Source organism: Camponotus floridanus, unplaced genomic scaffold (assembly GCF_003227725.1).
Source record: "Camponotus floridanus strain SB8 unplaced genomic scaffold, Cflo_v7.5 scaffold49, whole genome shotgun sequence".
NCBI lineage: Eukaryota > Metazoa > Arthropoda > Insecta > Hymenoptera > Formicidae > Camponotus > Camponotus floridanus.
Window position 1 is genome coordinate 968,096 of NW_020229647.1, and position 22,432 is coordinate 990,527.

Here is a 22,432-nt window from a genome sequence, read left to right on the forward strand (position 1 = left end):
GTGCTATTTTCGTTCTCGCCTTGGAAGGAGACAGGGAACACATCCGTCTCCTTCTGTTATCTTCAATTAGCCGAATCGCCAAGTGACATGTATGACATACGCAGTTCCGCTTGTTGCGTTACCTCCCCTTCACTGTAGTTGCGTGTGCTCGCGTCTCACGTCTCGATTCTGGCATTACTGCATGACGTGTCATGGCAGCGTTCGAGATGTGATATGCGTTTGCGTGCGCTCGCGACGACGTTTCGCGCAATCCCTCGTAAACGAGAGAAACCCGTGGGGTGTATGATGCGATCGGACGCTTTCATGTAGGAGAGTATATTTTAGAACGCGAACGAGACGACAGAAGGCTTTAAGAAGAACAGCTATTGCGTCGACGATGACGGCGATAAGAACGACGACGACGACGACGACGACGGTGATCTTTTACACGCTATGCGTATTTCACGGTGCCTCGGCCTTCTATTTGCCCGGCCTGGCACCTGTGAATTACTGCAAGGCCGGTGAGACTACTGCAACCTGCAAGGTACGCATGTATAAGAATTGCGACCGGTTGGTTATGACAGATCACGAATCATGAATGTTCCGTGTCACCATGTATTTTTGATGGATCTGCGCGCATACATTATGTCCTTTATCTTTTTTATTACGTATTAAATTTTATCTTTTATCTCCTTAATTATATCTCTTATCTCGTTAATTTTTAATATAAATTTCAATACAAGCAAATTGTATGTCTTATTTCTTTATAATTATTTTTGTCTCTTTTTCTAATATGTCAAAGTAAATTTTGCAATTTTTATCTAAATTTTATATGCATTTAATTGCTAAAATTATATATGTCTACTTAAATTTGTTTCAGTCTGAGATTAAACTGTATGTAAACCGTCTAAACACGGAGAAGTATGTCATACCATATGAATATAGTCAGTAAGTAATATAATTAATCTATTTTTTAATTTTTTAATATAAATATGTAACTTTTATAACATGTATAATTTTTGTATGTTTTTAATATTTTACAAAATTTTAATCTAGTTTTGACTTCTGTACGGTGGAAGATGAACCATCCCCAGTTGAAAATTTGGGACAAGTTGTATTTGGAGAACGTATACGGCCATCTCCATACAAGGTAGAAGCAATAAGATTCAAGATTAATTTTTTTAAAGCTTAATTTGTAAAACAATTAATTAAAATATATTGTATTTTTAGTTGGAATTTTTAAAAGACATCAAGTGTGCCTCCACTTGTACAAAAGTATATACGGCAGGTGATGAAAACTCTGAAAAGAAGTTGCAGTTATTGAGGAAAGGAATAGCAGTCAATTATCAACATCACTGGATTGTTGGTAAAGTATCAAAAAAACTTTAAAAACAATGGAAATATATTAAATGATTAAAATTGTTTCTTTGGATAAATTTTCAACTACAATTACTTCTTAGAAAATATTATTTTGTTAATATTAGAAAGGTATATTATATGTTATTACAAAATATATATTATTATTTATTTATTTTTAAAGAAATGAAAAAAAAAGAAATGATAAATGTGAAATGTGTGTGGTGTGTGTGTGTGTGTGGTGTGTGTGTGTGTGTGTGTGTGTGAGAGAGAGAGAGAGAGAGAGAATGTGTATGTGTGTGCTTTAATATATAGAAATATATTCAAAATATACAAAAATTATATAAATGTATTTAAAAAAATAGCACATTTAACTTATATTTACTCAATAATTTTTTATTTATTTTCTATTAAATCATTTATTAATTTATTTTGTTTTTTTATTCTATTTAATTAACAAATTTATATGAGAAAGATTATTGTAACATAATTCTCTTGAAAAGTTACAATTTTGTAATTACAATACTTTTATTGTTATCTATATAGTTATAAAATTTTGGTAATACTTCATTAATGTGTTCTATTTCTGTCAGATAATATGCCAGTAACATGGTGTTATCAGTTAGAAGATGAACGACAGTATTGTAGTACTGGTTTCCCTATGGGTTGCTATTCCAAAGAGTCTAGATCTCAGCAAGATACTTGTACTATACATGTGAGTAAAGGAAGAGTTATTGAACAATTTATATATTATAGAAATATTAAATTATATTTTTCTTTATGTATGTTATTAGGGTCCATACAACAAACCGAAAACTTACTATTTGTTCAATCATGTAAATCTTACTATAACGTATCATAGTGGTGCTACAGAAGAATGGGGATCAAACTTTAAGGAAAACGGTGGTCGTATCATATGTGAGTATTCGTAAATTAAATTAAAACTTTTTAATTTAATTTAATTATTTTTGATTATTTAAACTATTTATTATTTAAACTATTTTTGATTATTTAATCTAATTCAATTTTAACAGTGTTTATGTATTAAAAATATTGTATTAATTATATATTTTTAATAGCTGCAAAAGTAGTGCCTCACAGTATTAAGCATGGCAGTACAATTGATTGTGAAAGTCAAACACCATTAGAGATACCAGCCAATGAGATGCCAGATAGATTTGAAGTGAAATACACATATTCCGTTAAATTTGTGGTAAGTTAATATGAAATATGAAATAGTAAATATGAAATAGTATGATAATACAAGAATATTTTAATAACAATTTGCAAAATTTATTTTTTATTTTATATATCAATTTATTATTGTATATTTGTTATTATTTCAGAGAAATAACACGATCAAATGGTCATCCAGATGGGATTACATTTTGGAATCAATGCCACATACAAATATTCAGTGGTTTAGTATTCTTAACTCATTGATAATTGTTCTGTTTCTCTCTGGTATGGTGGCTATGATAATGCTTCGCACACTGCACAAAGATATCGCTCGATATAATCAGGTACTTATATATCACAATCAATCATTTTGTAGAACTTTTTATTATTTAAATAGCTTAAATATTTTTTTTAACTTTATAAATATTTTTAAATAGCTTTAACTTAACATAACTGCACATAATTTTCCCTATATTCTATACACATCCTTTTATTTTATTACAAAATGAATAAATAAAATACATTTCTAAGTCTTTTTGATAATAACATTAACAATTGAATTATATATTAAAAGGATATATTAAAGGGAGACATTTTTTAAAATCAATTTTTTTCTCTTTTTTTTTTTATTGAAGATCTTATTTCACACAGTATATGTGTTTGTGTTGAATGTCTTAAAATTTAATGAAATTTCACAGAATTATTCAAAAATACAGACATATAGAATGCACCACATTTAATATTATAAATATTTTGAAATATTTGATTGATCAATCAAGATAAAGAAATATTTGTTCTGTCCATTTACTCCGATTGATCAAAAGATCATATGGAACATCCATAAACTTAATGTGCTCTGATGTTTTTCGCAAAAAACTTTCCACTTTTAAAAATTTACAATTTTCTCAAAATTTACTTTTATTGAATTATGCCCTTTTAATTCAATAATTCAGATATCCCATACTTATAATAAGAAATGCTTTGAATAATTTAACCAATTGCGCAAAATTGAACAATATAATATATTTATAGAACAATATAACATATTTTATAAAAAGGTGAAGGTAACCAAATGTTTTCTTCACTTTTACAAAATTGTGATCTATTTGTCTGTGTTGTGATAACGCAGGCCTACTTCCAGATAGAATCAGGAGAGGATGCACAAGAGGAGTTTGGGTGGAAATTGGTACACGGTGATGTATTCCGCCCTCCGCGTAAAGGAATGTTGCTTTCGGTTCTGCTTGGATCTGGTGTTCAAATGTTTTTCATGACGTTAGTTACACTAGGTAGATCGTATTTATGAAATTAATTAAGAATTTAATTTTAATTTAAATTTAAAACTTAAATTTAAAGATTATTTTAGAATTATGAAAAATTTTTAAGTTTTTAACATATATTAATTCTATTTCATTTTTCTTTTATTTTTCTCAAATGATAAATATTATAATTCTAGCATTTGCTTGCTTGGGTTTCCTTTCACCTGCTAATAGAGGCGCGCTGATGACTTGTGCGATGGTTTTATATGTTTGTTTGGGAACCACTGCGGGATACGCAGCCGCACGAATATATAAGAGTTTCGGCGGAGAAAAATGGAAATCCAATGTCTTACTTACATCCATGCTTAGTCCAGGGTAAAATATATTATAAATTTGTTAATTTTGTTATATTTAAAATAAGAGATATTTGTCTCTCTTTTATCACTTATATTTGAGACATAGAAAGAGATATATATTATAAGATTATATTTTCTTTTTCAGAATCGTATTTAGCTTATTTTTTATAATGAATTTGATATTCTGGGTTAACGGCAGTTCTGCCGCAGTACCTTTCAGTACTTTAATCGCGCTACTGGCATTATGGTTTGGAGTATCAGTACCATTAACATTCATCGGCGCCTATTTTGGTTTTAAAAAAAGAGTAATTATCGATTAATGTTATTTCATCATAATATATACAAATAACTATAAATAATATTATAAATAATGCCATAGGCTTTGGAACATCCAGTGCGGACTAATCAGATTCCTCGACAGATACCAGAACAAAATTTCTATACGCAACCAGTACCTGGTGTAATAATGGGTGGCGTCTTACCGTTCGGTTGCATATTTATACAGTTATTCTTCATACTTAATTCTCTTTGGCAAGTATATTTTTACATTACATATATATATATATATATATATATATATATATATATATATATATCTTTATTAATAAATAATAAATCTTTCATAGGTCAAGCCAAGTGTATTATATGTTTGGATTTCTCTTTTTGGTTTTCCTTATACTCGTTATCACGTGTTCCGAGACGACAATTCTACTCTGTTATTTCCATCTTTGCGCGGAGGTAAATATACATATATATATGTATATATATATATATATATATATATATATAAAATGAGGGCTTGAATCTCTTATGTTAAATATGTCATGTAATAAATAATGAAAATTATTTGTAGGACTATCACTGGTGGTGGCGCAGTTTTCTCACATCCGGTTTTACTGCTGTATACTTGTTAATTTATTGTATACACTTTTTCGTCACTAAATTAGATATTGAAGGCGCCATTTCCACGTTCCTGTATTTTGGATATACGTTTATCATGGTTTACTTATTCTTCCTCTTGACTGGTAAATATTATTCATTATATGTATAGTTCTCCAATATTTAAAAAACAAGCAAATATATCTTTTTTCCAGGTTCCATTGGTTTCTTCGCCTGTTTTTGGTTTGTGCGCAAGATTTATAGTGTTGTGAAGGTTGATTAAATAAAACTGGTGAGAGGCGAGAACAATGCCTGTTTCATGAATGTGGTAAAATTAGTGCAAAACTGATTGAAATGAGAATGAGCGATAGTCGATATTACATAAACTGGTATTAGAACAGAAAAGAAAAATTTGTTACGATAATAATGAGCGAATATTAATATACTTTTCGCGTCGTTATTGTTGAATTACCTCGTATTTCATCATCATAAATAATAAATGTGATTTATTTTATTAATATAAAAGAGGTACATTTTTAGATACACATCAATATCGCGTTATCGACTATCTGACATTCTTCAGAAATATTTTTCCGAGTAAACATCTAACATACATTATGCATATTGATGTGTGTTTTAGATATTCGAAAAAATTATCTATTACATAAGTATTTTACTTCATTTTTTGTTTTTGGAACATTTGAAGAAATCTTATACAATGTGCAGTTACATTTTGAGTTCAATATCTCTCGTAATATTAATCATTGATGTTATATAAAATATCTGACAGATTATTTATAGTTTATTTATCTATTTACTAAAGAAAGATGCAAAGATGATTTCTTTATTAAAAATTGATAAAAGTATTAATGGTGAGGTACATGAGAGAAAAGTACAATTTCATTAAATAAAACGAAACCGTATCATGTTTTTCAAATTATATAAATTTACCCAAGTAAATGTGTATAAATTGAGAACCAATCTCAATCAGTCTCTCTTTCTTTTTTTCATTGTTATTACTAATATTTGTAATCGTGATATATATTTAATAGTCGATATGTATACTTTCTGTAGCTTGATTTTGTAAATTAAAATAATTACCATGTTAGCGTTGGCACCGACGAGGTATTATCTCGTCGGTGGTAATGTTATTAAGAAAATACAAATAAAATTATCGAATAAGTTTATATATTTTGTAGAGATATTTATCTTGCCGCGTTTCTACTTCGCGAGATATCTTTTGTTAGAAATTTATTAAATACAATTTTAAGAACATAACAGACAATAGACAGTGCTTTGTTTTAAGCATGAATGTATTTGCTTATCCACGTTCTTAATCTTTTGTCTACAGATGAATAACAAAGTTTCCGATAGATGTATTGTAAAAAGTAAGCGGTAAATGTATTTCTATATATCCTAGTAGTATATTCTCTTTTTTTTGTTTAAGATTTATTAATAATTTTACATGTGTCACACTATGGAATATCGGTTATATTTACATATATGTCTTCGTTCTGCGCTAGTCTATCGCACAATTAAAACACTGACGCGATGTTTTCAAGTGTAGCCACTATCAAAATTGAATGGTTGGTAGTCGTTGAGCTCGCTGAGATCGAAATAGACTATGAAGAAGAATATTTTTTTTAATGCAGAAACAGTTTCTTTTTCATTCGTCAAACGATATTCGAGACGTCTTCACAACAATGTTCTTCTATAGTTCGAGCGGCAATATTTTCCAACCAGATTGCGTCATATCGATCCAAATAAACTTGTCAATGTTTAATTTGTAAAAAAAAGAAAATAACAATAGAACGAAGAAACAAAAATTAGTCAATCATGTCAAGTCCATTTCACATTCGACATGTGTCTCGTCTATTTTCTTCAAAGAGCTTCCCACGTTGTAAAATGTTTCATGTGGATACTTGCGAGTAGATGTCTCTCACATATGATCTTAATATGACGTAGAGATCATAAATCAGTATCACCTGTTGTGGTCGATGCAATACACAGTATCACTACACCATGTCTGATCTAATTATTGGCTCTCTGTAGGATAGATAAATGTTGACCTGTAAGAAGTATGGTTTAATTCTGATATATAAGGAAAGGAATTGGAAGGATTCTTTATAGTCATGCATCAAATCGTATCATTTGTAAGTGATTTGGAAACAAACTGAGAAAAGAAATATAAAAAAATAGAATGAAGAGAGAAAACAATACAAAGGAAACTACTACGAAACAATTAAATTGTCTCATCCTTATGAAAGAAAACAAAATCAGAACGTAAATGTATTAACAAATGAATTATCAATTATCATCTTGGATGTTTTTGATAAAAAATATTTATATATATATATATGTGATAAGCATATAATAAAAAACAATGGGATCTAGAACTACAAGAATGATTGAGAGGAGTTATTAAAGTTGAATCAAGTTTAGGTTTGGATCAAAGGAAAGGTACGTTTATCGTTGCCGATGATACATTTATCTTCTCTATTTTCTCGGACTACGTCGACGCCGGCCATCTCTATTTCTGTCAGCACGTCTCATCTCTTCTAATCTGCGCGCGTGTTCGGCCATGTGTTGCCGTCGCATTTCTTCCTTGACGACTATCTGTACATATCGTAAAAAATTTTATAATATTTCATTGTCAATGTTCATTTATTTGCTTCATAATCCAAATTTCCGGAATGGAAAATTTTTTAATCGACAAGATATAAAGGCTTAAGTAATAAAATTGTAAAAATTTTTTAAAAGCATCTTATTTTCTTTATATTTACAATTCTATTCCGACAAATATATTTCATAAGCTGGTAGTCATAATTCGTCCTTATATTTAAGATCGTTTTAAGTTGAAAATGTTATATAGCCATTCACTGGCTAAACAAAATCTTAAGAAAATTTAAAACCAGACTTAAGATGATCTTAAGTATAAAAACGGATTATGAATATCGGCTATAATAAAATTAGATAACATATCGTTATTTCTTATAATTCTTAAATGTTTACTGAATTAACTTACTTGCTCATTCGTAAGTGGCAGCCAATATATGCAAGGTGTCGCCTTCGTCTTTCTGAAGAGATCATCCAGGAGCTTGGCTGGCGGCGGATCATCCTCCTTCTTCTTGAATTTACGAGCTGGTGCCGATAAATGCGCATCCAATGCAGGGCTCCGACTTCTCGCTCGTCGCTTTTTGTCGTGTTCCTTTTTCTCACGTTCCTTCTCCCTGATGTGCTGTTGGCCATCCTCTTTACCTAAATCCCATTCTCTCACTACAGTCACCTAATATATGAACATATCTTGTTGAATTGATTCAAAATGCTCTGATGTTTAAATTATTATGAGTGAGATTATGTTTTTATCTTATTTGTGAAAGTTCTCTCTTACTTTAGTTGTATTGATCTTTTCGTCGCGACTCCAATCCTGTTGCCATGGATCCGACGAAAGCGGCTCGGCTTTGCGAGCGACTGGTTGTTCCTTGGATGATTCCCGTGCAGCCTCCATGTCCTCCTTTGTGGCATATTCCACATGGAGCTTCTTTGGATTCGACATAGGCCAAGAAATTCCGTGAAGTGCCTGTCTTGTCTCAAAAGCCTGATCCTCATTGGAATACTGTAATATTAGAATAACATGAAATATTCGATTCTATAGTTCAATAGTAATTGTAGTGTTTTATATTTTATGTAATTCATTTTGTACCTCAACAATGCATTTGGACTTAATCCGATCCATCCAAAATCCGTTCTCCACAATAGTGCCAGTACGCGAAAGAAGTTCCTTAATCTGATTTAATGTAAAAGGGCGAACTAGATTCTTAATCAGAAGAATATTAGTAGGTTTAGACGTAGGTGGACTCGGTGATTTTATATGTGGCATTTCTTTCACGATCGATATCTTCCGCCTTGTCGCTGTATAGGAAAAATTGAAACATTATATATTTCAAATAATATATAATTTATCGATTAATAAGTTACAAATATAAATTACGTACCAATGTGATTATCTGTTTTTCCATTGCCTTTTTTAGCAGTGCCATTCTTCTGTAAATTTTCGTCTGTTATTTTATTATCATTTGTACTGTCATTAGAATTGTGCCGTTTGTCATTACTTCTATGACGATCTTTATCCTCGTCGTCATCTTTCGAGAGACGAACTTCATTGATAGATAATGGTTTTGCACCCGGTACCAATGCCTATCAACATTATAGTTATTGAATTTCGATATTCATAAAAATAAAGATGATATATATATATATATATATATATATATATATATATATATATATACACATAATAAAATGAATTAGTTACTTTGAGTGAATCTGTCGAGATAGAGAATGAAGGTGCAGTATCTGTAGAAAGCGCGGTTCCCCATCGCCGTTTCCTTGGCACACATTTAGGTTCTTGTTCGTTGCCGTTTTCCTAAAATACATATCACTTATATATAACATATATATACAAATTTAGAAAGGGAAAATCTTTTTTCACAAGATTAATAGTGTTATAGAAACATTATATACCTTATTTTGACTATTGGATTCATTGTCGACGTTTGTATCAGTGTCGTCTCTTTTCATTTCGTTCTTTTCAGATAATATCCTTGTTGAACTGAAAAATGAGACAGAAATTGTTAGATTTATTTGATATATACATATAATTAAAAAATCTAAAGAATAAGTTAAATTATTTCTTTAATTGTCATTAAAAGTATTGAAATATCATTTAAATCAAATCTGCAGATAATGATATATATTCAAAAATTTTTAATAATATCTATTATAAACTGTGTATTTTTTTAGATAAAATTTCCTTATTAAAAAAAAATACTCATTGCAGAAGGATAATTATTCTTACAATGATCTCTTCAAGTTGACTTTCACTGGCTTATGAGCGATCGTCTGAGTACCGACTGGTGCAGTTTGTTCCGATTTTTCAGTTGTATTTTCCTCTGATTTATCCTGCACAGTTTCACACTGCTCAACCTCCATTTTCTCTACATTGTTTGAGTGAGAGTTTGTTCTTTCCGGCGAGACCGATCGTTCCTTATCATTTTCTTGTGAATACTCTGTAGTTGGTTTCTCATCCTCTTCCTCTTCCTCCTCCTCGACATAAGGTTTGGAGACTTTACTATCAACAGTTTCATCTTCGGAATCAGGTGTATCAGAATTAGATGAATCTCCATATTTGTTTCGATGTTTTCTGCGAATCGCACGTGGCGATGTTCGGTCGCTACTTGTTCTTCTTTTAGGACGCGACTCATCGTTAGAATCAGACGATGAGTCTACTGGACGATGAGTTTTCGCTTTATCATCTTCCTCATCCTCACTACTAGTATCTTTATGGACATTTTCCACATTAGTCTCATGACTGAATATTTCTGTTGATTTTTCGTTGATATCTTCCACAGACTTCTCTTCCTGAACGGTGACAGCAGCAGCTGGCTTCTCGCAAAGATAATCGCTGTCTGCACTAGGAGTCAGCGCGGTTGTCGTGCTACCCGGTTTCGTGCTACCAGATTCGCTATCAATGATTTGGGCAGCGCAATTTGCCTCATTTGATTCACCATGCTGATCTATGTTTGGTTTATCGTCAGACAACAAGTTGACTGAAGTGGTTTCAGGCAGGATCTCCTTGCTATCACTTACCTCTTCGTTGGAGTCCTGACCTGGGTATGAAGAGGAGGGATCGTTCGGCTGTTCAGTGCTACTAAGCATTCTTGTACAAGAAACCAGTTGCTCATCCGCCGAGTCAGCCTCCTCTGCAACGCCCTCACCACTTTCTTGCCACTTGCTACTTGACTTAACACTTTTCCTACTAGAAGATGCTGTATCTGATGATGCTTCTGATGTGTTGCGCTGCCTACATAGTTTCAATTTCTGTATCTCGCCAGGTGATGCATCCGCCCTCGCTACTTTCCACACAGAGCCGCCATTATCCTCCTCATTTTCTGGTGAGTCTGCCTTCACGTCTTTCTCAGTAGACGACACTTTTTCTTCGTGCCCATGTGGCGTCTGTTCCAATTCTTTACTTTGTAAGCGCGTTTGTACGCTTGTTTCCTTCTCAATTTCTTTGAGTGGAGCGGTGCTTTCAGGCGCATCTTCGACAAAATTATCTTGTTTAGAAGGCGAAGTGGAAGGCGATTTCTTACGTCTACGCATTGACTTCCTCGTTGGTTTCTCAATTTTCTTCTCTGGAGATCCCTTTGCTTTATTTCTTTCACTCTTGCGCCTCATACCTAAAGAATAACAAAATTGTTATAATCATGTATATTTAATTTATCTAGTTATCTCTGAGATTACAACATAAAATATAATCATAAAATGTTTACAAATTATATCAATGTTTTCCCACGTAATCTATCATGATATAGATTTGATAAAATTTTTAATACAGCTTAAAAATAAAACATTCATCTGTAGTAGAAAGTTTTACATATTTTTCAACAACTGAGGCATCAAACGCACATATATACAACACGTATATACATTACATATATTGCCTCCATATTCATTTCGCGCGTCGCGATCTAATGGTGATTGGCGGAAATATGTATTCGCGATTTATTAGATCACCATCCATATCACTTGGACTGTCATTTAGACTATCTCACCACCTCTTTTCACAGATCAGTACTCAGGAATTCGTACGCATTGTAGTCAATCGCTCGCCGCAGCCAAGGTCGAGGTCTCCTTCCAATTCGTCGATCGATCTAACTCATTTCGGTTTGTGGTTATCAGTGTAAATTCGCGCGCGAGCCTCCCTCAGCGGCGGCGATGACTGCGACAATGACGGTTACTCACTCGATTTTCTTGTGCTGCGTCCGTTTGTACTTAATTAAAGGCTTCGTGTCCGCCGGCAGCCTCGGTGACACATAAATATGCCGCGTCCTCGACGAGAAATCGTAATCCCGACGACGCTATTCAACAATTCCTTCGTTCGTTCGTGCAAGAGCCACCATACAACGATCGACCACAAATCCGCATCTCACTTGATAGCAGACTCGATAGATATTCACGATTCTGCATTTATAGTCCGTTCTTATTTCAAGACCTTAAGATGCTAATAAAGCTCAGTGATTGGTGATTCATAACATAAATATAAGAACGGACTATGGCTGGTATTATAGTCCGGTCTTAAGCTGGATTTACACTGCGCGACAACGATTCGTTCCCATTCCCCTCTCTCGAGGGGCAAGGGGAGCGTAGAAGTGACCAATCAGCTGGCAGCGTGGCAGTGGCTGATTGATTAAGATGCGGCCTCATTGACGCTAAAAAGTAGCGTCAACCATTGGTTGAACAATGAAGCAACTATACTTACCTCTTTGTTCAACCAATGGTTGAACAATGAAGCAACTATACTTACCTCTTTGTTCAACCAATGGTTGACGCTACTTTTTAGCGTCAATGAGGCCGCACCTTTAAAGCGGCCTTTTCATTGACGCTACTTTTTAGCGTCAATGAAATTGCACCTTAACAGTTGGCAGCCCTACGAGATAGGCTGTGCAGCACTGCGCGTATATAAAATAAATTTGAAATCGCTTCTAGCCTAATCATCTTCACGCGATCGACTTTATTTGAATTGCACGGCATCGCATCGAATTATGATGCGGCGCCGATTTGTTCGAACGTAATTCGGGACATCGCGATGCTGTATAAGCGTCGAATGAGCACGAATTGTCACACAAATATGATAAATCACATCTACTCACCGTTCACCGGCTGTTCCACAGGCCACTCCACTCGCTCGCCTCGGGACGTCCCATTCCGATCTTGATGCACACGATATCATCAACGCGAACGCGCGACACTTTATTCGGCACTCCCGATATTCGCTCGCACCCGATAATCATCATCAAGGGCGCAAATAACGCGACGCGACTTCGCTCCATCTTCGCGATCGCGCTATCACTGAACTGTGAAAAATAGCTGTCGCGCACTTTCACCGACATATTATGAAAGTCGCGCGATCATCCTTGGACACTTTCGACGCTCTTTCACTCGCGATATTCGTTTAAAAACGGTTAAAAGACGTGAAAAATGTGGACGTACGACGATCCGTGTAACTGCGTATGACTCCGATTCACGTATGACGCGTATGACGTAGCAGTGACGCGTATGACGTAGCGACACGCGCTAACATGGCGGCCGAACCAGTGCGCAGAAACGAATGCGCTTCGGCCGCCATGTTAGCGCGTCACTGCTACGTCATACGCGTCATACGTGAATCGGAGTCATACGCAGTTACACGGATCGTCGTACGTCCGCATTTTTCGCGTCTTTTAACCGTTTTTAAACGAATATCGCGAGTGAAAGAGCGTCGAAAGTGTCCAAGGATGATCGCGCGACTTTCATAATATGTCGGTGAAAGTGCACGACAGCTATTTTTCACAGTTCAGTGATAGTGCGATCGCGAAGATGGAGTGAAGTTGCGTCGCGTTATTTGCGCCCTTGATGATGATTATCGGATGCGAGCGAACATCGGGAGTGCCGAATAAAGTGTCGCGCGTTCGCGTTGATGATATCGTGTGCATCAAGATCGGAATGGGACGTCCCGAGACGAGCGAGTGGAGCGGCCTGTGGAACAGCCGGTGAACGGTGAGTAGATGTGATTTATCATATTTGCGTGACAATTCGTGCTCATTCGACGCTTATACAGCATCGCGATGTCCCGAATTACGTTCGAACAAATCGACGCCGCATCATAATTCGATGCGATGCCGTGCAATTCAAATAAAGTCGATTGCGTGAAGATGGTTAGGCTAGAAGCGATTTCAAATTTATTTTATATACGCGCAGTGCTGCACAGCCTATCTCGTAGGGCTGCCAACTGTTAAGGTGCAATTTCATTGACGCTAAAAAGTAGCGTCAATGAAAAGGCCGCTTAAGGTGCGGCCTCATTGACGCTAAAAAGTAGCGTCAACCATTGGTTGAACAAAGAGGTAAGTATAGTTGCTTCATTGTTCAACCAATGGTTGACGCTACTTTTTAGCGTCAATGAGGCCGCATCTTTAGAGGCTACGCTCCCCTTACCCCGCGAGAGCGACCAAGGAACGAATCGTTGTCGCGGGAGTGTACATTGGTCGTATCGTAACGTCGTAAGTCGTAAGCAAATTGATCAATCATAGTTGATTATATTTGAAATAATCGACTATGGTTGGCCAATTTGCCTACGACTTACGATTTACGACGTTAGGATACGACCAATGTAGATCCGGCTTAAGATTATCTTAAGAACTCATTCACCAATCAAATAGCTACAATGCAGTCATTGATTGGTGGAATGAGTTTTTAAGATAATTTAAATGTAAGACCGGACTATAAATACCGGCCTTAAATGTAAGACCGGACTATGAATACCGGCCTATGAGTATTGGCCTTAGAGAAAATACTAGAAGCCGGTTTTACAACTAGAGTTAACCCGAGTTTAATACGTTAAACTGGGTCCTGATTGGTCCATTCGCTACTTAAACTCTGGTTAATTGGATTGTGGAACTGGACCTAGCTGTAACGTTTTCGAATGGTCGGATTTAGGCCCAGTTCCACAATCCAGTTAATCCTGTTTAAGTAGTGAATGGACCAATCAGGACTCAGTTTAACGTATTAAACTCGGATTAACTCGAGTTGTGGAATCGGGCCTTAATCGTTTCCGGGGTAGTTTTCTAGATGCTGTTGACCAATCACAGCCATTCTTCTGAAGAATGTAACCATACATGTGTGATATTCTTGTAATATTCGACGCTGATTTGCGGCCATTGATTATCATGGCTATATGTATACTCGCATGTATATGAATTACGCGAGTATTGAACAGTATTGAAGAAACATTATCTAATTTCAAGTCTCGCTCTTTTAATGCAGTTCTCATAAAAAAATCAGCATTGATAATCTCTCGTATTTTTCGTGACAATTGTCACACAGCGAGTGAAGACAATTAACAATGACAACGTTATTTCGCATGAGTTGCGTGCAAGGTTTGCGCAGAGGGTTAGCTTTAATGATACCCAAGGAGACGATGATATATCGAAGGATAGCGACGACACCGAAATATTACGATGATGTCAAAGAGAAATCGCTTGTCAAGAAAAAATGGGTGAGTTATGGCTTCAGCGAGGAAAGCGAAGTGGAAGATCGTCATACTCTGCATGTGACTATGTTCGTCCTTGTAACTATAGTCTTTGTACTTGGATTCACTGTTATGGCTTATCTGCCCGATGTAAGAGGCAGAGACTGGGCGCAACGAGAAGCATATCTGCAACTTCGTTATAGAGAGGAACATGGACTTCCTCTCATCGATCCTAATCTAATCGATCCATCTAAAATAATACTGCCAAGCGATGAAGAATTAGGTGATACCGAGATTATTATTTAAAAATGTGTTGACAATGAAGAGAAGAATTTTGTTTGATGAAATTCAAGTATCTCATTGCTGCTTATCTGTATAAACTTAGTACTTGTTATAATAATGTTAATTGAGGATTATGTATATATAATAAATATTGCTTTTATGAATTAATCTCTTTCAAATTGAAAAATATACCTACAATTGTACAATCTCTTATCTCTCAAATTCTCAATTGAAATAAAATGTTTTCAATATAAAAACATATGCATACATATGTGTATACTGTCCAATTTTATATATCTACTGTTATTGTACAATTAAAGCTTTGTAGATAACACAGAAAGTAAAATATTACTTGTAGAATAAATTTTGGGAATTTTGTACTACAATTTATAATTAAGATCTTATAATTGTTTTATTTATGTACAATATTACAATATTATATTAATTATATATTTTCTTTAATACACATTAAAAAATTTATTATAAGTTGTGTATACTTCATATTTATGAAAAAAAAAATTAACTTAATTTTATCGAGCTATAACCATATTTATAACAAGCAAATTAATCCGGTTTTACTTTACTAACATGATTAAAAATACGTTTTATTAAAGTGAAAAATCACATCTTTTTTAAATTTAATTTTTAAGAATGCACATTTTGCTGTATAGATGATGACGATGTTGGAGTCAATGTTGGAGCAACAGTAGTAGTGCTGATATTAGGTGAAAATTGATTTTGTTGTTGAAGAACAGAAGGATAGAGGGGAGTGTTTTGTGGGAGAGAGGCGCTAACTGTGATAGGCGGCATTCCTGGCAGTGAAATGGGTGTCGTCACAATATGAGACTGAGGCACATTAAATCTAGTAGTCATAGTTGCACTATGGATAGGATTTTGTTCTCTTTGCAATTCTGAAACATTGACTATACTAGCACCTTGAACAAAGTTTTGTTCTCTCTGCTGTCTTGGGATATTGATTGGTCCAGCTGTTGCTGCTTCATAAGAATTGGTGACGCTCGTAGGTAATGTTGTTGGTAATACCGGAATAGTTGGCATGCCAGGAATGCTTGGAGTTGCTTGATAAGTGCCTAAATAATTAAATAAATAAATAATGGTAAATAGCTAAAAATTACAAAAATATAAGTTTAAAAATCTATCACTTTTTTTTTTTTTTGAAAATTTGATATTTAGACATAAAAATATCGAAAAATTTAATAAAATTTTTAACAGAAACGTAGCAATATATTAGAGTAAACTAATGTTTTACATCCCATGAAAAAAAGAAAATTATAAATAAAATTTTATTCATTTTCTATTGATTTCTTACTATTTTCTTTTAAATTCTTAAATATAGTTATGCAATTTGAAAAATAAAAGTATATATTAAGAGAATATATATATAATTTTTTTCATGCTTACCAGGTGTGAAACTAACAGAAGGCTGACTCGAAAACGTGTGAGGAACTGAACTGACTGGTGTGTAGCTACTAGCAGCACCAGTGAAATTAAGATGACTTGTTGTCTGTGGTTGTATATTTAAGTTAGATATATTTTCAATTAATTTAACTTCTTGTTCGTTTTTCAAATTTTTCATAGTATGTTCAGAGTTATTCAATGAGGCAGTATAATTTGGTGGAACTGATAACTCAAGTGGTGTATTGATAGCTGGATTGATTTCTGCTGCAGTAGTTGTAGTAATTGTTGTCATTGCTGGTTGAGTTTGTGTAGCAATCTTGACATTCTGAAACAGAAATACTCATAAAATATACATAAATATATAATAATAATAATAATTTTATATATATATATATATATATATATATATATATATATATAGCAAAGAAGCAAAATATTTAGGGATAATTTATAAAAGTTTATATTGCCACTTTTGAAAAATTTATAATGCTACTTCTTACCACGTATGAATTGACAGGCTTAGACTCCGGCACACTTCTAACAGGTATTCTATGCAAATATCCATATCCAATTCCACATCCTAAGCTGTTAAATAAGAATACAATAATAATATCTATACATTGCATTATGATTTTAATAATTATTATCTTGGATACTTTGTAAAAAATTGTTACCTTCCTTCTCCACCCCAAGTATTATTAGGTGTAATAGTCACTTCTCTGCAGGAATCATCCTTGGTATTGTATACATACAATTTAAGAGATCGCGATTCATGTGCCTCTATTAGAGTAAATAAATCTTCGCTTTCATGAAGAATGGAATCTGCACCAATAATGTAATCAGTAAATGGTTGCAAACCAGCTAACTCTGCAGGAGATGATGGATGTACTTCCTATAAATTTATATATTAACCTTATTTTCACTATAAAATAACATATCATTATATAAAATTACTATGAAATTTAAAGCACTTACAAGTACATGCCAAACGTTTTCGTTTGCACCTTCAAATGAACAAAACCGTATACTAACACCCAATAAACCCTGTCCACCCCATGTCATGCTTGGTACAATTTTTGTTCGTCTTACAGATTGTGTTTTACTACTATACACTGTAATTGTTAATTCTTTATTTACACCAGCCTTTAGAAGTTCCTTCAAAGTATCATTATCTTGGTCCTATGAGGAACAAATATGTAGCACTTTAAAATGCAGATACAGTATATTGTACTACAATAATTACTGGAACTGCACAAGGAATCTTTATCAATAAAAATTATTAGTAAACATACTAGTCGAGTATTTCCAATTGCCACAATAAAATCAAAAAATGCTTCAAGTCCTGCTTGCTGCCCAGGAGAACCTTCCTGAACCTGTCAAAAAAAGATACATCATCTTATGCATATATATTTGTATTTTTATCTACTGTGAATTAAAAATTTTATTTTTCTAATTTCTAATGTATATCACATTGACAATCAGTAAACCGTAATATATATACACATACATATGTAATATATAAAATATCCCGTATTTAATATTTCTTATTTCTATATTTTTTTCATAGCAAAAACTAAAACAAGATGTAATTTGAATTTCCATATCATTTAATTTTAAATCGATTTTATATTCTAATTACAATTTTAGATTCAATGAAAAAAAATATTTAATAAAAAAGATTGATAGAGTTTATGAAAAATATTGAGATTTTTCTTAATATTTTTATCGAAGGAGAAATAGATCTAGAATTGTTCAAAGAACTTGTAATACAAAACAATTTAGTAAAAATTTAATAGAATTTAGTGAAATTTTCTACAATATGTATATCAAGGAAAATAAAAAGAAAAACAACAAATGTATTACACATGAATGACATTTCTAATAGTCAATATATCAATATGTCAAATTGGACTATGACAGATATATGAATACAAATAGCTATACAAGTAACTTAATACTTTGTTAAGTTTTGTTTATTATTGTTCTTTCTTTACAACATTTATATACAAACAAATTTGAAAAATAAATAATATATTTACAATAATTAAATATTCTTGACAGATCACCTTACCCTTAATACATGATAACCTTCTGTACCACCTCCTGGTATTTCCACGCTTTGAGACGATCCCATTTCTGCCAAAAACTTTTTAAGTCACTTGAGACAAGCAAGTAAAAGACATTAAATCAATTGTTGATCTCGCAGGATACTTGGAGACACTCAAGCAGCAAAAATACGTGGCAAGGATATTAGAACGCAACTACAATGACGTCACGACCGCCATGCGGCATAATCTGGTGATGTTGGCGTTGTCCAACTTTATCTTTCAAATAGTTCTAATAATAATTTTTTTATAGGAATATTCTGGGGAAAATTATATGATCAATGACAAAAAGATAGAAAAGTACTAGATTCAAACAGATTCAAATATTTTTCGGAGCGTTACGGAACAAGTCATCGCAATCATCATCCACACATCCACAGCACAGAAGAAGCTGCGTGTTTCTAAGATAGTACAGGAATAACGCGAAAAATTAAAACTGCTTTTAAAATATATAGTAAGTTTTCATTAAAAAAGTCTTTAGCAAAAGATTTATCTGTATCTTCGATAAATAAATGTTATGTGTATATGCAACTCTAAAGTAATAATGAAAAGGAAATATATATTGATATTATTTATATTATTTATTAATATTAGTATAATTAATATTATTGAATATTATTATACATGTTATATTTTATGAAAAGTTTTCTTATTGTATTTATTTCATTATTCATTTTCTCATTTTTTTAGAATCAATTGATTTGCAGATAACTCTTAATCGATCATCATGGATCTGTCTATCAATAAAATCCATCACATTTTGTTGGATGCTGCATTACCATCAACTATTGAAGATCTCAAAAATCCAAAAGAAGATTATATTGTGAATTTGTTGACAGTATTCTTATCACGATTTTGTATCGAGGTAAACTTAATTAATCAGGTAAGACTTTACAAATCACTTACATGTTATATGTGGATTATATTTCTTGGATATATATGTACATACATATATTTATTATCCGAACAAAATTTTACAGCCACTTCCGGAACAACACATTGTTATGACACATTATGAGGATTCTGATTTAATCAATCTGATAAATTTACATACAATTGTGACACAAATATTTGATAAGATATTTCTACATGATTTTTGTTTTACTGATATCACTAATCCTGGTACAAATTTTAATTTAAAAATTTTTAAAAGATTATTATATCTACATATAGATACAAAAATTAATATTTGTGATATTACAAATTTTGTAGGACAAAAACGACTTAAAAAACATGCAAAATTTCTTTCTAATTTTGTATTGTACACAATGCACAAAAAGCCAGAATATAATGATAAAAATGATCAAATTGAAGCTACATCAAGGCTATTAGAAGAACTAAAAGAAAGAAATTTTCAAATTGTGGAGTCAATTAATGATAAAGCTAAGCACAAATCAAATCAGTCATCTATGATAAAGAAAGTAATAAAAAATAATTTTTATTAAAATATATTTTTGCTTTTAACTAATATTTTACTACATATGCAATGATTACATATTTTTGTATATTAGCTGGAGAGTGATATACATCATATATCAACACAAATAGAAAAAATTAATAAAAGTGAATTACAACTTGAAGCAACGAAAAATGAAGTACAAAAGAAAAACCAGATTGCCAAAGAACAATGTGGATCTGTTAAAACAGCAATGGGAAAAGTAAATATCTTTATTTAAATCTTGATCTTTCATAATTATGTGATATTTTTATTTGCCAAAAAATAAATGATAAATTTGTAATGCGTGTACAATATAATTTTTAGTTGTCCAAGGAGATAGCTGAATTACAGTCAGAAATTGTATATTCACCAGAAGAATATCAATCCCGTTTAGATGCACTCAAAGAACAAAAGAAATTAAAATTAGAAGAACGTGATATAATACAGGAAGCTATTCAGGAAAAGAAACAATCCATAAAGCAAATAGGAGAAAAATTAAATTTTGTCCCAAAAATGAATGATATATTCTCTACTTTAATAGATACAGATAAAGAATTGATGTATGTTTTTATTCATGTTCAGATTGTTTATGCTATCAATAATTTTATGCATATATATATTACTCTATTTTTCCTATAGAAGTAAGAAAACAAAGGTAAATAATATTCAAAAGCAGATTGACTCATTAAATAATATATTGAATGAATGGCAGAATAAATTAATAATGCATAAAGATCAAATGGATACAGAAATGAACAAACTACAGTTACATCGTGAAGAAGATATTGTCCCTTTACGCAACTTGTGTAACCAACTATTGAGGTAATATCGCTTAAGTTTGACTTAAAAGTTAAATTTTTTGAGAGATTTTTTATATAATAATATATATATATATATATATAATAAATACTTCGATTTTAAAGATAATTAAAATTGGATAATATTTTTAGTGAAAAAAAAGAACAGAAAACTAAATTTGATACAAATCAAGACTACATCAATAAGAAATATTTGAAAAAGAATAACTTAGAAGCAGACATTAAGAAAAAAGAGGAAGAAACTGCAGTTCTTATTTACAATTGGGAAAAAATGTATAATAATGAAATTGCTAATGTGAGTAATATTGATCATATTTTACTGTATATAATTAAATCATAAGTTATTAAAATCTTCACGCTATATATAGTTGTGTATACATTTTTTTAAGTATATTGTGTGTGTTAAATATATGAATTATTATCTATTATATTTTTCAAAATAATATATGAATTAAAATATATTTTTTATTTTAGGAACTCGAAATTTGCAAGCAAGAGTAAAAAAGACTCTTAAAAAGATTTGCATGACATTACAATACTCTTATAAAGATTTGCATTATATTTATATTTAATAAATTATATTTTTATTATTAATCTAAATTTACCTAGAATTTATCTAGATTAAATAGATATTTTAGATAATATTTTATATAATATTACATATATATATATATATATATATATATCAACAATGATTTATATTAATATCATTTAATTTTTTTCTATAAATATGACAGTGCAATGTGAAGTTAGACATTCATATTTTAGTTAATTTAGCAGTTAATGTAATAATAAAAATAACTAGAATGAATAGTATATTATTCATGTGACATTGAATGATAAAAACTTCTCCAAGGGTTTGAAAGAAAGTTTATATGTTGTCAAATAAAATTAAATCAAGAAATGTGGAATGCAAATCATTAAATGCGTAATCGAACGTGAAAGTCTTCAGCAGCAGAATTGTGAACGATCTGCAATTGACAGTACTGCAAATGTAATTCTTCATTAACACAAGGAAACATTAACCATGTGGATTTTTTGTGTAAGAATTACTTTTGGTAATTTGTAATTGAGATATACAAGGATCTTATATGTATATGGATATACACATACATATTCACACAGTAATATATTGTTTTAATATTATAAAAATGAAAAAATTTATATAAGTATATTTATAGTTTTACAGTCACAGAATTTTAAAGAATTATTTTTTTTAATTTCATGATTTTGGATATTTTTTATAGGCATTGATTGGACTTTTCCAACTTGTAATCCTATTGATGTTGTCTGGTATTCTAT

General features: G+C 31.9%; 5 protein-coding genes across 8 annotated transcripts; 3 read left to right on the top strand and 2 right to left on the bottom strand.

The window, feature by feature from the left end:
• Positions 1–125: 125 nt before the first annotated feature.
• Positions 126–6,321, top strand: LOC105252048 (transmembrane 9 superfamily member 2). Of its 2 annotated transcripts, none has more exons than XM_025412186.1 (15): positions 126–523; positions 860–927; positions 1,036–1,129; positions 1,210–1,345; positions 1,929–2,050; positions 2,130–2,253; positions 2,415–2,548; positions 2,682–2,858; positions 3,644–3,800; positions 3,968–4,145; positions 4,272–4,431; positions 4,506–4,657; positions 4,753–4,864; positions 4,980–5,151; positions 5,221–6,321. In XM_025412186.1, the coding sequence occupies exons 1-15, from the start codon at positions 377–379 to the stop codon at positions 5,286–5,288; spliced, it is 2,001 nt and encodes a 666-aa protein (XP_025267971.1). In that variant the 5' UTR covers positions 126–376; the 3' UTR covers positions 5,289–6,321. The 2 variants fall into 2 exon arrangements, with proteins under 2 accessions (XP_025267971.1, XP_025267972.1); XM_025412187.1 differs by having other exon boundaries at positions 3,656–3,800.
• Positions 6,322–6,407: 86 nt separating this feature from the next.
• LOC105252039 (apoptotic chromatin condensation inducer in the nucleus) lies at positions 6,408–12,002 on the bottom strand. 2 transcript variants are annotated; one of them, XM_011259222.3, is made up of 10 exons: positions 11,810–12,002; positions 9,864–11,244; positions 9,530–9,617; positions 9,321–9,431; positions 9,001–9,202; positions 8,709–8,917; positions 8,397–8,621; positions 8,031–8,291; positions 7,491–7,621; positions 6,408–7,074 (listed from the first exon to the last, which is right to left on the bottom strand). In XM_011259222.3, the coding sequence occupies exons 2-9, from the start codon at positions 11,240–11,242 to the stop codon at positions 7,502–7,504; spliced, it is 2,595 nt and encodes an 864-aa protein (XP_011257524.1). In that variant the 5' UTR covers positions 11,243–11,244; positions 11,810–12,002; the 3' UTR covers positions 6,408–7,074; positions 7,491–7,501. The 2 variants fall into 2 exon arrangements, with proteins under 2 accessions (XP_011257524.1, XP_011257514.1); XM_011259212.3 differs by having other exon boundaries at positions 7,470–7,621.
• A 2,773-nt stretch (positions 12,003–14,775) lies between these two features.
• Positions 14,776–15,504, top strand: LOC105252029 (NADH dehydrogenase [ubiquinone] 1 beta subcomplex subunit 11, mitochondrial). Its single transcript, XM_011259202.3, has one exon. The coding sequence runs from the start codon at positions 14,946–14,948 to the stop codon at positions 15,375–15,377; it is 432 nt and encodes a 143-aa protein (XP_011257504.1). The 5' UTR covers positions 14,776–14,945; the 3' UTR covers positions 15,378–15,504.
• Positions 15,505–15,857: 353 nt separating this feature from the next.
• On the bottom strand, positions 15,858–19,015 carry LOC105252019 (Golgi reassembly-stacking protein 2). Its single transcript, XM_011259191.3, has 7 exons — positions 18,841–19,015; positions 18,062–18,142; positions 17,745–17,948; positions 17,444–17,661; positions 17,270–17,354; positions 16,773–17,094; positions 15,858–16,441 (listed from the first exon to the last, which is right to left on the bottom strand). Exons 1-7 carry the CDS (start codon positions 18,901–18,903, stop codon positions 15,999–16,001), a joined length of 1,416 nt encoding a protein of 471 aa, XP_011257493.2. The 5' UTR covers positions 18,904–19,015; the 3' UTR covers positions 15,858–15,998.
• Positions 18,979–21,679, top strand: LOC105252074 (probable kinetochore protein NUF2). Of its 2 annotated transcripts, none has more exons than XM_025412212.1 (10): positions 18,979–19,067; positions 19,128–19,328; positions 19,565–19,757; positions 19,855–19,996; positions 20,087–20,295; positions 20,386–20,532; positions 20,637–20,872; positions 20,952–21,134; positions 21,263–21,425; positions 21,605–21,679. In XM_025412212.1, exons 3-10 carry the CDS (start codon positions 19,602–19,604, stop codon positions 21,629–21,631), a joined length of 1,263 nt encoding a protein of 420 aa, XP_025267997.1. In that variant the 5' UTR covers positions 18,979–19,067; positions 19,128–19,328; positions 19,565–19,601; the 3' UTR covers positions 21,632–21,679. The 2 variants fall into 2 exon arrangements, with proteins under 2 accessions (XP_025267997.1, XP_025267998.1); XM_025412213.1 differs by having other exon boundaries at positions 19,582–19,757.
• The last annotated feature ends 753 nt before the right edge of the window (positions 21,680–22,432 follow it).

Excerpts from the sequence above, each read along its gene's own strand:
- LOC105252074 (XM_025412212.1), top strand. The coding sequence starts at position 19,602 with ATGGATCTGTCTATCAATAAAATCCATCACATTTTGTTGGATGCTGCA. Across the intron at positions 19,997-20,086 it reads TACTGATATCACTAATCCTG|GACAAAAACGACTTAAAAAA; the intron begins GTACAAATTTTA and ends CAAATTTTGTAG. Across the intron at positions 20,533-20,636 it reads TTAAAACAGCAATGGGAAAA|TTGTCCAAGGAGATAGCTGA; the intron begins GTAAATATCTTT and ends TATAATTTTTAG.
- LOC105252039 (XM_011259222.3), bottom strand. The coding sequence starts at position 11,242 with ATGAGGCGCAAGAGTGAAAGAAATAAAGCAAAGGGATCTCCAGAGAAG. Across the intron at positions 9,203-9,320 it reads TCTCGACAGATTCACTCAAA|GCATTGGTACCGGGTGCAAA; the intron begins GTAACTAATTCA and ends TAATGTTGATAG. Across the intron at positions 8,292-8,396 it reads AAAAGATCAATACAACTAAA|GTGACTGTAGTGAGAGAATG; the intron begins GTAAGAGAGAAC and ends TTCATATATTAG.
- LOC105252019 (XM_011259191.3), bottom strand. The coding sequence starts at position 18,903 with ATGGGATCGTCTCAAAGCGTGGAAATACCAGGAGGTGGTACAGAAGGT. Across the intron at positions 18,143-18,840 it reads AAGGTTATCATGTATTAAGG|GTTCAGGAAGGTTCTCCTGG; the intron begins GTAAGGTGATCT and ends TTTTTTTGACAG. Across the intron at positions 17,095-17,269 it reads AGCCTGTCAATTCATACGTG|AATGTCAAGATTGCTACACA; the intron begins GTAAGAAGTAGC and ends TTTCTGTTTCAG.
- LOC105252048 (XM_025412186.1), top strand. The coding sequence starts at position 377 with ATGACGGCGATAAGAACGACGACGACGACGACGACGACGGTGATCTTT. Across the intron at positions 524-859 it reads AGACTACTGCAACCTGCAAG|TCTGAGATTAAACTGTATGT; the intron begins GTACGCATGTAT and ends AATTTGTTTCAG. Across the intron at positions 2,549-2,681 it reads CATATTCCGTTAAATTTGTG|AGAAATAACACGATCAAATG; the intron begins GTAAGTTAATAT and ends TTATTATTTCAG.
- LOC105252029 (XM_011259202.3), top strand. The coding sequence starts at position 14,946 with ATGACAACGTTATTTCGCATGAGTTGCGTGCAAGGTTTGCGCAGAGGG.